The sequence below is a fragment of the Tamandua tetradactyla genome, chromosome 1, assembly GCF_023851605.1.
Source record: "Tamandua tetradactyla isolate mTamTet1 chromosome 1, mTamTet1.pri, whole genome shotgun sequence".
NCBI classification, from domain to species: domain Eukaryota; kingdom Metazoa; phylum Chordata; class Mammalia; order Pilosa; family Myrmecophagidae; genus Tamandua; species Tamandua tetradactyla.
In genome coordinates, this window is record NC_135327.1 from 146811794 (window position 1) to 146825134 (window position 13341).

Below are 13341 nucleotides of genomic sequence, written 5' to 3' on the forward strand. Positions count from 1 at the left end.
TCAATCCCTTGATGCTGGGTCCTGGGTCATCCTGGGATTTCTGTCCCACATTGCCAGGGAGATTTACATCCCTGGGAGTCATGCCCTGCATAGGAGGGAGGGCAGTGAGTTCACTTGCCAAGTTGTCTTAGAGAGAAAGAGGCCACATCTGAGCAAAAATAAGTTCTCTTGGGGTGACTCTTAGACCTAATTTTAAGTATGCTTAGACTATCCTTTGCAGGAATTAGTTTCATAGGGGCAAACCCCAAGATTGAGGGTTTGGCCTATTGATTTGGCTGTCCCCACTGCTTGTGAGAATGTTAGAAATTCTCCAAATGGGAAAGTTGAATATTTCCTCCTTTCTCTCTAGCCCCTCAAGGGGTCTTTGCAAATACTTTTTTAGTCACAGTCGAAATTACTCTGGAATATATCAGGGCATCACACTAACCTGGACAATCCAACAAGATCTCATGCCCTATTCAAGAGTCCATGTAATTATACTGTTCAACTAAACTAACCATACAAGTTAAATTAGGAAATGCACTACCCAAAATATAAATTTTGCACCCAATAAACATCTCCCTTTAGTCTCACACAGAAGTTGAAGTTTTAAAATATGGATGATCTCATCCTTTGCCCCGTCTTCTGATATACTTTAGTCCTGTCCAGATCAGCTTTATTCATATCTCTACTTAAAGTCTGATCACTTTTTTTTTAAACTTTTTAAACAGTTCCTATGGGGTATTTCTGACTTTCATAGCTCCAGAGCTCTTATTCTGACTCTCTTGTGTCACATAAATACTCGAAGTTTCTGGGAACGACCACATTATATACAAACAGCTTAGTATCTCAGGCATAAGAATTAACATGTTATACCTCCTGAATATATGTGACTGCTGTAAGAGCTTAAAATCTAGGCCCCAACCTGATAACCCCTGCTCTTGACTTTAGTTCACCAAGTTTTTATATTATAGTTAGTCCATATGATTGAGGCATGATAATATTTGCTTTTTAAAAAAATTTATTTCTTAATTTAAAAAAATTAAGGGCAAACAAAAACATTAACATATACTTCCATTCTACATATATATTCAGTAATTCTCAATATCATCACATAGTTGCATATTCATCATTTCTTAGAACATTTGCATCAAGATAATATTTGCTTTTCAAGTTTCATTCTTTGTTGAAAATAACCAAAAGGTGAGTGACTTAATGAGAGAACACTGCCCCCTTCTGGGCAAACAGCTGCTTTTGACTAAATTATTCACTAAATACTGTTAACTACATTGTAATTCATTAGTACCTATTCAATCCACTACAAATGCTTAGACTAGCATTTTGATTCAATTTCATTGTTACTGTCATTTAAGCAGCACCTAAGAGTGAAATGTCTTAGGAGAAAAAGAAGTTGATAAAGGAAATGAAGCACAGTTAATAAAACCACGAAGTACCTAGTGGAGAGGGCTGCATGGCAGTAATTCTAAAAATCATTTGGACTGATTTATCCCATAATAGATAGTGAAACTCAGCCCCAGAAAACTTGGGTTAAATATTTAGGGCAGGTAAATGCGAGAGGTGGAGGCTTCCACTGCAGGAGGTGTGACATAATAGAAAGAGAGAAAGAGAGAGAGCTTGAGAGAGGGAGAGAGGGAGAGAGAGAAAGGGAGGGAGAGAGAGAGAGAGAGACAGAGAGAGAGAGACAGAGAGAGTGAGAGAGAGTGAGAGAGAGAAAGAGAGAGAAGAGACTCTGTGCTTACCAATTAGCACCATGGGTGTCATGAGCAGAAGCAGCATAGAACTGCAGAAAGAACAGGAGCAGATAAACTGGAGTTATCCATTTGTTGGTGTTTGCCCTTAGGTATGTTATTTAAAAGCCCTGAGCTTCTGTTTCCTTTCCTTTAAAACAGGGTTAATAATTCCTGTCTTGCAGAGATTTTTAAAATAGTTCATTTAAAGGGCAGGCCGTGGTAGCTCAGCAGGCAGAGTTCTCGCCTGCCATGCCGGAGTCCTGGGTTCCATTCTCGGTGCCTGCCCATGCAAAAAAAAAAGTAAATTTAAAGTGTCTGGTTCATAGTAACTTTTCAATAAATGGTATATGCCAGTCAGAATTCTGGGTCACGAATAATCTCTGGTTCACTTGTGTAGAAGAGGATTCTATTGCTAGGCTATCAGATAGCCATAGAATCAATGTGAATTTCAAGAAGCCGGCTTGGGCAAACTGACAGGAATCTAGATAGCCCAAACCTCAGCTGAGATTTGCCATAGGACGAGTCTGGCCAGGACACTGCTGTTGGCAACATTGGCCACCATTACCGGAGGCCACTGCTGTTGCCTGTGGGGTAGATACTAAATTGTCCCAGTTTCTCTGTGGCACTCATTTGGATTCATGTCCTGGTGAGAGCATCTAATTGGCAGAGCTTAGACCCTATGCCTGATCTAGCTGCTGGGGCCAGGACAGCAAGGGTGGCCAAGTGGGTTTCCTAGTAGAGTTCGGTCTCCCACTGTAGTGGATCCCTCAGACATGGAACGGGGGCTCAAGGGACGACGGCCCCCAAAGTAACAAGCATCTACTACCAGTAGCTACTGTGACTAGTATGCCATTCTCCATAAGCGAACTCAGTGTGAAGGCACCATAGACTTTACAGTCAGAAGGAATCTTGTAGCCCCTCATTTTAAAGTTCGGGAAACCAAGATCTCAAGAGATGACCTATGCTAGATTACATAGGAAGTGAAAAGCAGTCAGGCCTAGCACTTAGGTCCTTGTTGTCAGCCGGTTCTTCTTATGACATCCCATTCTTTCCTGTCTGTGAAATGAGGATGATGATGATGATGCTTGCTGCCTGGAATATTCTTCCCATCCTCCCTGCCCAGGTGACTTCTCAGGCTTTAGATCTTAACTCAAGCTTCATTCCCTTGGGCAAGACTTCTTTCCCTGACTTGCTCAACTGGGCGAAACACTGTCTTAGATCACCATGCTCCTTCATGGCACTTATCAACATTATGCTTTAAAAAAATTCATTATGAAACTATTTGATTAATACTATGTCCCCATTAGAATATAAATTTCATGAGGGCAGGGGCTGGTTCTGTTTTTGTTCCCTTGCCTCCCCAGCTTTAAGCACAGAGCCCAGAACATAGTGGGCTCTCAGCAACCACTGGATCAGCGAAGGAGTGAGTGGATGAAGATAGCTTGTAAACTAAGAAGCACCAGTCAGGTTATTATTACAGCTGTTACTACTACTGCAGTGGTTATGACTATAATGACAAGGAGAGTGTCAGGTGGCCCTGAGCCAGAGAGAGGCTTTCATCAATCCTGTCTCTTTGATTTCACCTCTATTAGGCTCCTCTCTTTATTCTGCCTATGCCCTTCTCTTATGCACTTGATGCCCACTTGTCATACATTCTGCTCCATTTCCCACCTCTCAGGTATGCCCACTTGGGGAAGGTTCCTACCCTCCAGAAAAATCCCCCCCACTCAGACAGGCATCCAGAAGAAAATTCACTTGGTGAACCAATTCACAGGGCTGCCATAGGAATTGAATGGAGAAATTATTCAAAGCCTCCACTATAGTGTTTAATACATGTGCTCAACAGATTTTAATTCCCTTACAATCTTTTCCATACAAGAAGAATTATAGCCAGCAACCATTAGCTTATTTTGATATAGAATCCTTGGAAAAGAAACAATAGAAATGGATCTCTTCATGGGAAATTTTCAGGCCAGGAGTTAGGGTAGTGGTTGGATATGGTAGAGATATTTTGGGGCATAGACCTTTAAAGGACCCCTCAAATCCCACAGTGTAGGTATCACCAGTTTTGCTTTTATCTGAGGCAGTTTGGAATAGGTTGGCAGTACATATGATGGATTCTTAACAACAGCCTCTTCTAGAGGGCCACAGAGTTCAACTAAAAGTAATTTAAACAATGACAGGGACTTTGCTCCATGCCTGACACTGTGATAGGTGTACAGTCTCTTTGACAACTTCTTCTCAGTTCCCCTCATAAACTCTTTTTTTCAGGTGTTCTCCTGAGTCAGTTCATCTACTCTTATATGTGTGAACCACTATACGTATGCAAGCAAACTTCAAGTTCTTTGTCTAGAGTTTCTAAGCTCTAGACTTGTGAACATCTCCACTGGGTTGTCCAGTTGATATTCAATTCAATGAACTTAACTCATTTTCTTTTCCCCAAATCTGCTCTTCTTCCCATGTTACGTATTTCTGTACTGGTTTCATTATCTACACAGCCATCTTAAACTGGAAGCTTTGGAGCCATTTTCAATGTTTCCTTCACTCTCATTCTCCAATCCAGAATTGATAGGACTTGGAAATTATAGCAGACCTCATTGATACCTTGCCTGAATCCTCTTGGCATTCACTGGTTTTCTGCATATCCATCCAAGATCTTTCTACTATAAGCACCAGACGCTCTGCCTGAGGACTTTCTCTGGCTGCTGGTGCTCTCTCAACCCACCCATGTAGCAAGCCAGAAGTGCTAGAGAATTAAAGCCCCTGGAGCAACCCTTAACCAATGAATGCTGGAAGCTGATGTATATATTTTGGGTAGAAAAAGTCTGAAGCATGCTCTATGCAGTCTCAATGAGGTTGAGCCCCAATTGCCAACAGTGGTAATCAATTCATTAATATACTTGTATTAGTTTCCATCCCTTTTCCACCCCCTTCTGATGCTTCCTTAGATCACCTCTCAAACTACTTGTACTCAAGTGCTTGCCTCTGGGTGTGTTTCTAGGGAAATGCAACTAAAACAGTGATCAGTTCAATATTGGGATAAAGGAAGGAGTTGAAAATGGCTATAATGTTTTAACTGTGGGTGAGTGGGTGAATGGTAACATTAATCAAAAAATGTAAAAGAGAGAATATGAATTTTTATATTTTACATTTTAAATGATTAAAATGGAGAGCCTGCAGGGCAGCCCCGTTGGACATGTTTGGCAGACAATTGAAAATATGGAGTTGGAGATGAGAAGTAGAGATTACAGATAAGAATCAAGGCATTATCAGTTTATGTAGGTATGTGCTAAAGCCAGGAAAACGAATAAGATGGCCAAAATTCTGCACAGTGGGAAGAACAAGAGGTTACGCTTATAAGTGGACATGGCTTCTAAAGCAATTCCGGGCAAGAGAGTGGAGGTCAAAAGCTGCAGAATATTCCAGAAAGAATTTATGACATTTGGTCCATAACTGGAGATGACTACTAAGCAGATGTCAGGTCTGACATAGGCCTGGGGAGAAAGGAATTCTCAATACCTATTTAGCGGTGCTGCTAGCTGTCCCCAATATCTCTTTGTCCCTTCTTGATTATTAATACATTTTTAGCTAGGCACTCAGCTGACCAGACCATGATTCTCAGATTCCCTTGCAGCTAGGTGTGGCTTTGTAACTAGATAAAATGAAGAGGTGATTGCAGAGACTAAAGCAGTGACCTTGAAATAAAACATGCAAGTCAGGCTTTGATGATGGCAGAATCACAAGATAAAAGGAGCCAGGGCTCTGTTATAGGACAGAGCTGCCAGTAATACCTGCTTGGATTTTTTACATGAAAGAGAAATGAACTTCTATCCTGTTTTTTTGGGAAAATTTGTTACAGCAGGCAAACTTACGTGGTAGCTAATGTACCTTTTTTGTATAGTCAGTTTCATTTTGATAGCCAAATGGCAATATCCAGGGTGTGGTAGTTAGATTCAGGTGTCAACTTGGCCAGGTGAAGGTGCCTAGTTCTGTTGCTGGGGACATGAGACAATGGCATGTTAACATCATCTGTCGCTGATTACATCTGCAGTTGGCTAGGAGGCATGCCTGCTGCAATGAATGATGTTTAATTGGCTGGTGCTTAAATGAGAGAGCTCAACATAGCACAGCCAAAGCAGCTCAGCCTAGGCCTTTGGAGATGCAGAAAGAAATCACCCCAGGGAAAGATGTTGGAACCTAGAGGCCTGGAGAGGCCAGCAGAGACCATCCTGTGCCTTCCCACGTAAGAAAGAACCACAGTTGAAAGTTAGCTGCCTTTCCTCTGAAGAACTGTACGTTAACTAAATAAACCCCCTTTTATTGAAAACCAATCTGTCTCTGGTGTGTTGCATTCTGGCAGCTAGCAAACTAGAACATAGGGAATACACGAACATTGCTGTTCTCATGAGGAATAACAACAGTGTAAGTCTTTTTCAAATGACTATGAGAAGTGGACGTAGGGGGCCATGTTGGAAAGAAACAACAGTTTAGTTAAACACCTGAATGTGGAAATGTGAGTGTTCCTATTGCCTATTTCTGTTTAACAAGCCACTTCCAAAACTTAGTGACTTAGCTGTGATCATTCTTATTTTTCTCATAATTATGGAAGTTGTGCAGTGCCTGAGCTGGGAGCTCTATCCTCTGAAGGCTTACTCCCTCACACATGCGGTGGTTTTGTTGGTTGCTGGCTATTGGCTATGACTGGAACACTTACACATGACTTCCTCATAGCATGGTGGCTGGGTCAAGTGTCTTAACAGAGGGAGTACCAGGAGGAGGGTGTATTGCCTATTATGATCTAGCCTCAGAAGTCACTCAGCATTACTTCTGCTGCATTCTTCCATTACAAGAAGCACTTCACTAAAGACAGCCCAGATTCAAGGAGAGGTGAGTTAGGGTCCACTTTTTTTTTTAAATCATGTTTTTTTATTTTATTTTTATTTTTTTTACATGGGCGGGCACCAGGGATCGAACCCAGGTCCTCTGGCATGGCAGGCAGCCATTCTTGCCTGCTGAGCCACCATGGCCTGCCCAGGGTCCACTTTTTGATGGGAGGGGTATCAAATAAATTTTGGACATGTTTTAAAGCCATCACAATTTAAGTTATCCCTTTGACGACTATCAGAATTAATTTAACACATGTTAAATGAGGAAGGGCATTCAACATGGTCAGTGTTTATTGACATGGCCATATATAGCTGCATGGGAGGCTGGAAAAGGTCACCTCTAGTCTAGGCAGCTATGTGTCCAGCTGAATATTCTATACTAGGTGAAAAAGGGAGAATGGATACAGGATGACAACCATCAGTCTCTATAACTAATACAAAGTATCATTCATCTCCTCTCTCCTGAAACTGAGCATGGTTAAGTAAGGGTTAATTTCTAATTAGTGTTTATATTCACAGCACCCAGCATAGTGCCTGGGCAGTAAACATTCATGCAATGTAGAATTAAGTTTTATCCACACCATATAGAGCTATCACAAAACAAGAATCAAACCTCAGACTTGAAGACAATGATTAAACCTAAAATCTCACCCACTACCCCTCCCATTCTAATTTGCTCTACCAGGGAGGTGTGTTTCCCAATTGAGGAGATAGAAAGTAGTGTGTTTTCTACATATTGCCAGTTAGCTCAGGTACTTAGAGCTGATGCTAATGATGCCAATCTGTGCCATTCCTTACATGATATTTAACTTGAGGGTAGAAAGTAAATAGTTACGACCAAGAATTTTGGACTCAGGGATGCAATCATCTTCTCCTTGTGAAACCCTGGGAGTACTGTTTAACTTTTCCGGCCTCTTCCAAGAAATGGTAATACTTCGTAGGGTCGTTTTTTTTAAGGATGACGTGAGATAACGCTGTGGAAAGTGTTGAGGAATACCTAGCACATTCAAGAGTTTGCCAACTTTACCTTCTGTAGCTTGCATAAAGCAAATGGAGTTTTATTTACTTCATCTTCCATGTATCAAATGCCACTACATCTCCTGATATGTTGACGCCACCTCCCCGCGCCTTCCTTCTCCCAGAAAATCCCCCGACGCCCCGCTGCCACAAAGCACTACACTTCTTACGACAGCGCACGACGCCGAGCTGGAACGAATGTGTCTGCGGAGGGCCCGGATGACGCAGGCCAATCGCGCTGCTCCCAGGCAATGAAGTAAACTGCACTCGTGCATGCGCAGGGCGGGGAGACCTTGGCGAGGCGGCAGGGTTGCTCAGCGGAGGTGAAGGCGTTTGCGGAGAGGAGAGTACAGGGCAAAAATGCAGAGCTGGAGTCGGGTGTATTGCTCCTTGGCCAAGGTGAGGGCCGGTTAGGTTTGCTCGTACTGAACCAGAAGCAAAGAGCAGCCTGCTGACAGGGTCCGACAACTCTGATGGGGGTAGGAGAGGCCGGCGGCCTGGAGGGGGCCACCCTCGGCCCCGCCTTGTATCCTCTGGGTCCTGGTCACAGCCCGAAGGCAACCGCTCATTCTCCCGCACTGGCAGCTGCAGCCAAGCGGCGGGCCCGGGCCGTAGTTGTGGAGAATTCTCTCTGCCCTCACCCTTCTCATTGTAGCCATCACTGCCAACAGTCTTTCACGCACCACCTCCAAACTCCGTGTGAGGGGCAGGCAGGCCACATAGAGGCCTCTCCGATTTGGCGGAGGAAGTGTAAGCCGTCCTTGTTTCGTATGGTTTTACTTTTCATACCCTTTACCCTTTTCCTAATCCAGAACCCGGCCCTGGAATGATCCAACTACAGTGGGGCAGGTAACCTTGGGTCAAAGCTTGAAAGATCCAGACCTAGTCAACGCTGATACATTACCCTCGGAATTTCTCTAAGGTCCCTCAGTGTCTGCCACTTTAAACTAGGGCCCGTTGCCATCCCTCAGCTCGTCCAAATGGCTGGTATTTTAAATTGCAGCGGGTTATTATCAGGACAGTTTTCCCTTTTCATCAGTGTAGCAGTAACAGGTGAATTCTATGTGTGTGGGGTCGGGTGGGGGGTACTGTATTGATGGAGAGTTTGAAAGATAATAAAATGATCTAGCTTACTTGTTTCAAAAATGAGCCCGAGTTCCAAAAGTAACATGCTAGAGGTCATGTTTTAAATGAGCGGCAGAATTGGGACTAAAACTCAGGACTGAGTCTACTGTTGTTAGATGTGCTGTCCTGACCTCAGGTACAAGTATTGCCTTGGAATAGAGAACGTTATTACACCAGTGTTATCTTTTGTTACTGCCTTCCTTTGCTGTGATAGGAGCTGTTTTTTAACTTTTACTTATTATTTTTTTTTGTGGCTCACTGGTGTAAGAAAATAGTAGCCATCATATTTACAGATTATTGTGAGGATTATGATGTAAAATGTAAAACGTAGTAACTCCAGAATGAGTACATTACCTAATGCGTTTTCCTAACTTACCTTGTCTAATTTTCTGTTTCTACTTGATGGCTAGGAAACATTCATAGATTTGTTAGGTAAATATGGACTATAGGTACCTGAGAGGATAGTTAGGAAACAGTGATTACAAGAGGATTGTCATAATGTAGGATTATTCAGATACTTAAGTTAGAACTTTAATTTATGACATTTAAATTATGCCTGGCACTAAAAATTAGCCATGTTTTTTGTGAGAGTGATAATATTTACACTATTGAAACTGCTTTTATTAGATTAAGTATGAAGTGGTTTGTTGAATATTCATATAAAAAAGATACTGTCTAAGCTGAGACTATAAAAAGTTTAACTGATTGTTACTGAGAATTGATAGTGTAACCTCCACATGGCAATGGAAGATACTTTAACAATCATTGTTCAATATTGTTTGCCTAAGATTGTCATGTTTTCCTCAACCTTTAGTAGTTTTTTGTTTTGAATTCAGATATTACATAATAGAAACATCTTTTTCTCTCTTCTAGAGAGGTCATTTGAGTCGAATATCTCATGGCCTAAAAGGAGTTTCTGCAGTGCCTTTGAGAACTTACACAGATCAATCAAGTAAGTTAATCTAGTAAAATAGATTTTCCTCAAATAAATGCACAGTCGCATTGTGTTAAAATGTAAAAGAAATGAATGTTAAAAATACTAATAGTAATCTGTTTTAGAATTCATTTGTTCATATATGCACTTAGATGCTTATTGAGTACATAGTGTGTTCCAGGTGGTGAACAAAGCAAAGCCCTACTCTTATGGAACCTATAGTCTGGTGAGAAAAGACAATCACTTTTGGGAGTGATAAGTGAAAATTAAAGCAGGTAACTGGGAGGAAGGGAGACTTTAGATAGGGTGTCAGGGAAGGCCTTTCTTAGGAGATGATATCTGAGTAGAGGCGTGGGTGTAGGAAAGAGTGAGATTTTTCAGGCAGAAAGAAACAGCACTGAGAAGGGTCTATGATGGGAGTTAGCTTGTGAAGTTTTTAAGAAATAGTAAAAAGGATGGTGAGGCTAGAGCAGTTACCTATAGAATGAAAATCAGAAAAGTAGGCAGGGCTTAGATTATAGAGGGTGTTTTAGTTTCCTAAAGCTGCCAGAATGCAGTATACCAAAAATTGCAGGGCATTTAAAAAGAGAATTCATTAAGTTGCCAGTTTACAGTTTTAAGACTGTGAAAATGTCCGAATTAAGGTACCAACAAGAGGTTACCTTCAGTCAAGATAGACTGATGCTGTCTGGAACACTCTGCCAGCTGGGAAGGCACCTGACTGGTGTGTGCTGGGGACTTTTTCTTCTGGACACCTCTGTCAGCTGGGAAGGCACACCTTCTTGTTTCATGAGGCGCCTCCAGGGGTGTATTCCTTCTTCATGTCCAAAGGTCTCTCGCTGTGTGGGCTCTACAGCTTTTCCCAAAATGGTTCCCTCTTGAAGGACTCCTTTAAGTGCCCACCTTGAATGGGTAGAGACACATTTTCATGGAAACCACCTAATCAGAAGGTGCCATTCACAACTGGATGGGTCACATCTGTATGGAAACAATAAAAAGATTCTACCTGTCAGTATTGAATGAGGATTAAAGAACATGGCTTTTCTAGGGCACACAAGTGTTAGACGCACAGAAGGCTTTGTAAGCCAGTGCAAGCAGTTAGGATTTACTCCAAGTGTGATGGAAAACCATAAAGCGTTTTTAGCAAAGAAGTGATTTCATATGTGTATAGTTTAAGAAGTTAATTCTGCCTGCCGGGTAAGTATGAGTATGTTGGTTATTTCATGCTGTGTTATTTCACCATCTCACACAGAATGGTAAGATGATCTTTTTTTTTTAATTTTAATTTTTTTTAAGATGACTTTTTTTTGACATAATGAAAATCTTGATCTGTTTATTAACAGCATGTTTTCAAAGTATCCTGAAAAGAAGCTATTGAATATGGATATTTTGTTTATGTTTTTCTCTCATTTTAAAATTTTCTATAAAGGATGTGTATTTTATATTTTAAGTTTTTAAAACAGGAAATTAATGGACTTGTATTGAGGTATTTTGGACTTCTGATATCAAGGATATTGATTTAAAAAAAATTTTTTTAAGGATATTGATTTTTAGAAATTAACTGTTTTTACATTCACTAGACTCGACCATGTGGATTATCAGTAAAAATTGCATATGATGTCTTAAAGCTTCATTTTAGAAACTATGTTAGATTCAGTTGTCAACTTGGCCAGGTGAGCATACCTAATCTTGTTGCTGCAGACATAAGCCAATGGTACGTGAACCTCATCTGTTGCCAATTACATCTGCAGTCGGCTAGGAGGCATGTCTGCTGCAATGAGTGACGTTTGACTTAATTGGCTGGTGCTTAAATGAGAGATCGCAACATAGCACAGCCTAGCAGCTTGGCATTTGTCATCTCAGCACTTGCAGCTCAGCCCAGGCCCTTGGAGATGGAGAAAGAAATTACCCCGGGGAAAGTTGTTGGAACCCAGGGGCCTGGAGAGAAGACCAGCAGAGACCATCCTGTGCCTTCCACGTAAGAAAGAACCTCAGTGAAAAGTTAGCTGCCTTTCCTCTGAAGAACCAACAAAATAAATCCCCTTTCATTAAAAGCCAATCCGTCTCTGGTGTGTTGCATTCCGGCAGCTAGCAAACTAGAACAGAAACCATTAACAGTGGTAAACCATCCCTGACCATCAGAATTACTACAATCTATGAAATAATTTTACCCTGTATCCTTAAATGTTAAACCATTATCACTTTGGATATTTTACTCCTAGAAGAAGAAAGGGAGAGGGATTCTGATAACCAGTGAGCAGCAGTGAGTGAGTGATTTATCCTAGCTTTGAACAGGTCAGGATATTCCTTAAGAAAATACTTGTTTAACTGTGGGGTAAGGAAAGTTGGACCTATTATATTCTTTGTCTTCAAGATGTTTTTGTTAAACAGAAATGCTTTTTTTCTCAAGAATGCAGGCTTCATTAGGCAAGGACTGTGGATTAGCTTATTTTTTTAGCATGGGCAGGGAACTGAACCTGGGTCTCTGGTATATATTAGCTAGTGTTTTAAGCTGCCAGGATGCAATATACCAGAAATGGAACAGCTTTTAAAAAGGAAATTTCAGAAATGGAACAGCTTTTAAAAAGGGAATTTCGAAAGTTACAAATTTACAGTTCTAATGCTGTGAAAGTATCCAAATTAAGGCACCAAGAAGAGATTACATTCACTCAAGAAAGGCTAATGCGGAGACAGGGAAGATGGCGGCTTAGTAAGACGTGCGGATCTTAGTTCCTCCTCCAGAACAGCTACTAGGGGAGTAGAAACGATACAGAACAGCTCCCGGAGCCACGACAGAGATCAAAAAGACAGCGTACCCCATCCTGGAACGGCTGACTGTCTAGGAGAACCAGCTCCGGTGAGATCGCCGAGGGGCGCGGGGTTCCCCGGGCGGGGGGGCAAAAGCGGCCGGAGTCCATCCCTTCCTCCTTCCTGGGCCAGCTGGCAGAATTGGGCAGGCGGTCCCCTCAAGCTGCGGCGGCTGGCGCCCCCACCACGCGCAGCCCCCCAGACCAACTGAGAGAATTGGATCGGAAATCCCCAGGCCGCAGAGAACGGTGACCGGGGGGGGGGTCCCTTCCAAACACGTGACTCCCTGGTCCGGCTGGGAACGGTGCACTCTCCCGGGGCCGCGGCGGCTGGCACCCTCCCGCCACGCTTGGCGCCCCGGGCCGACTAGGAAATTCGGACGGGCGCTCTCACGGGCTGCGGCGGCCGGCGACCCTCCCCGCGTTCGGACCCCTGGGCCGGCTGGCACTCTTCCAAGCCGCTTCGGCTGGCGAACCCCCCCCCCCACAGCGAGAGTTTTCCAAAGTTAAAGGACCCACAGCACCTTTTACTGGTGGGACCTGCAGACAAACGTGTGCCACGAGCGCCACCTACTGGGCAGGATAAGAAAAACAGAACCTAGAGATTTCACAGAAAAATCTTTCAACCTGTTGGGTCCAGCACCCACGGAAATATGACTAAATGCCCAGACACCAGCAGAAGATAACGGATCACGCTCAAAAAATTGAAAATATGGCCCAGTCAAAGGAACAAACCAATAGTTCAAATGAGATACAGGAGCTGAGACAACTAATGCTGAATATACGAACAGAAATGGAAAACCTCTTCAAAAACGAAATCGATAAACTGAGGGAGGACATGA

General features: G+C 42.6%; 1 protein-coding gene across 3 annotated transcripts in view; it reads left to right on the forward strand.

The window, feature by feature from the left end:
* The first annotated feature begins 6537 nt into the window (after positions 1-6537).
* Positions 6538-13341, forward strand: part of DLD (dihydrolipoamide dehydrogenase) — a 48380-nt gene continuing 41576 nt past the window's right edge. The window contains exons 1-2 of one of the 3 annotated variants that reach the window (XM_077166220.1): positions 6538-6617; positions 9632-9710. Coding sequence is in view for 1 of the 3 variants with exons in the window: in XM_077165916.1 (XP_077022031.1) it covers positions 7994-8032; positions 9632-9710 (118 nt within the window). In the remaining 2 variants the exon portion in view is untranslated. Of the gene's footprint in view, positions 6618-7798; positions 8033-9102; positions 9191-9631; positions 9711-13341 lie in introns of those variants that run through there. The other 2 variants (XM_077165916.1, XM_077165992.1) reach the window with 2 other exon arrangements.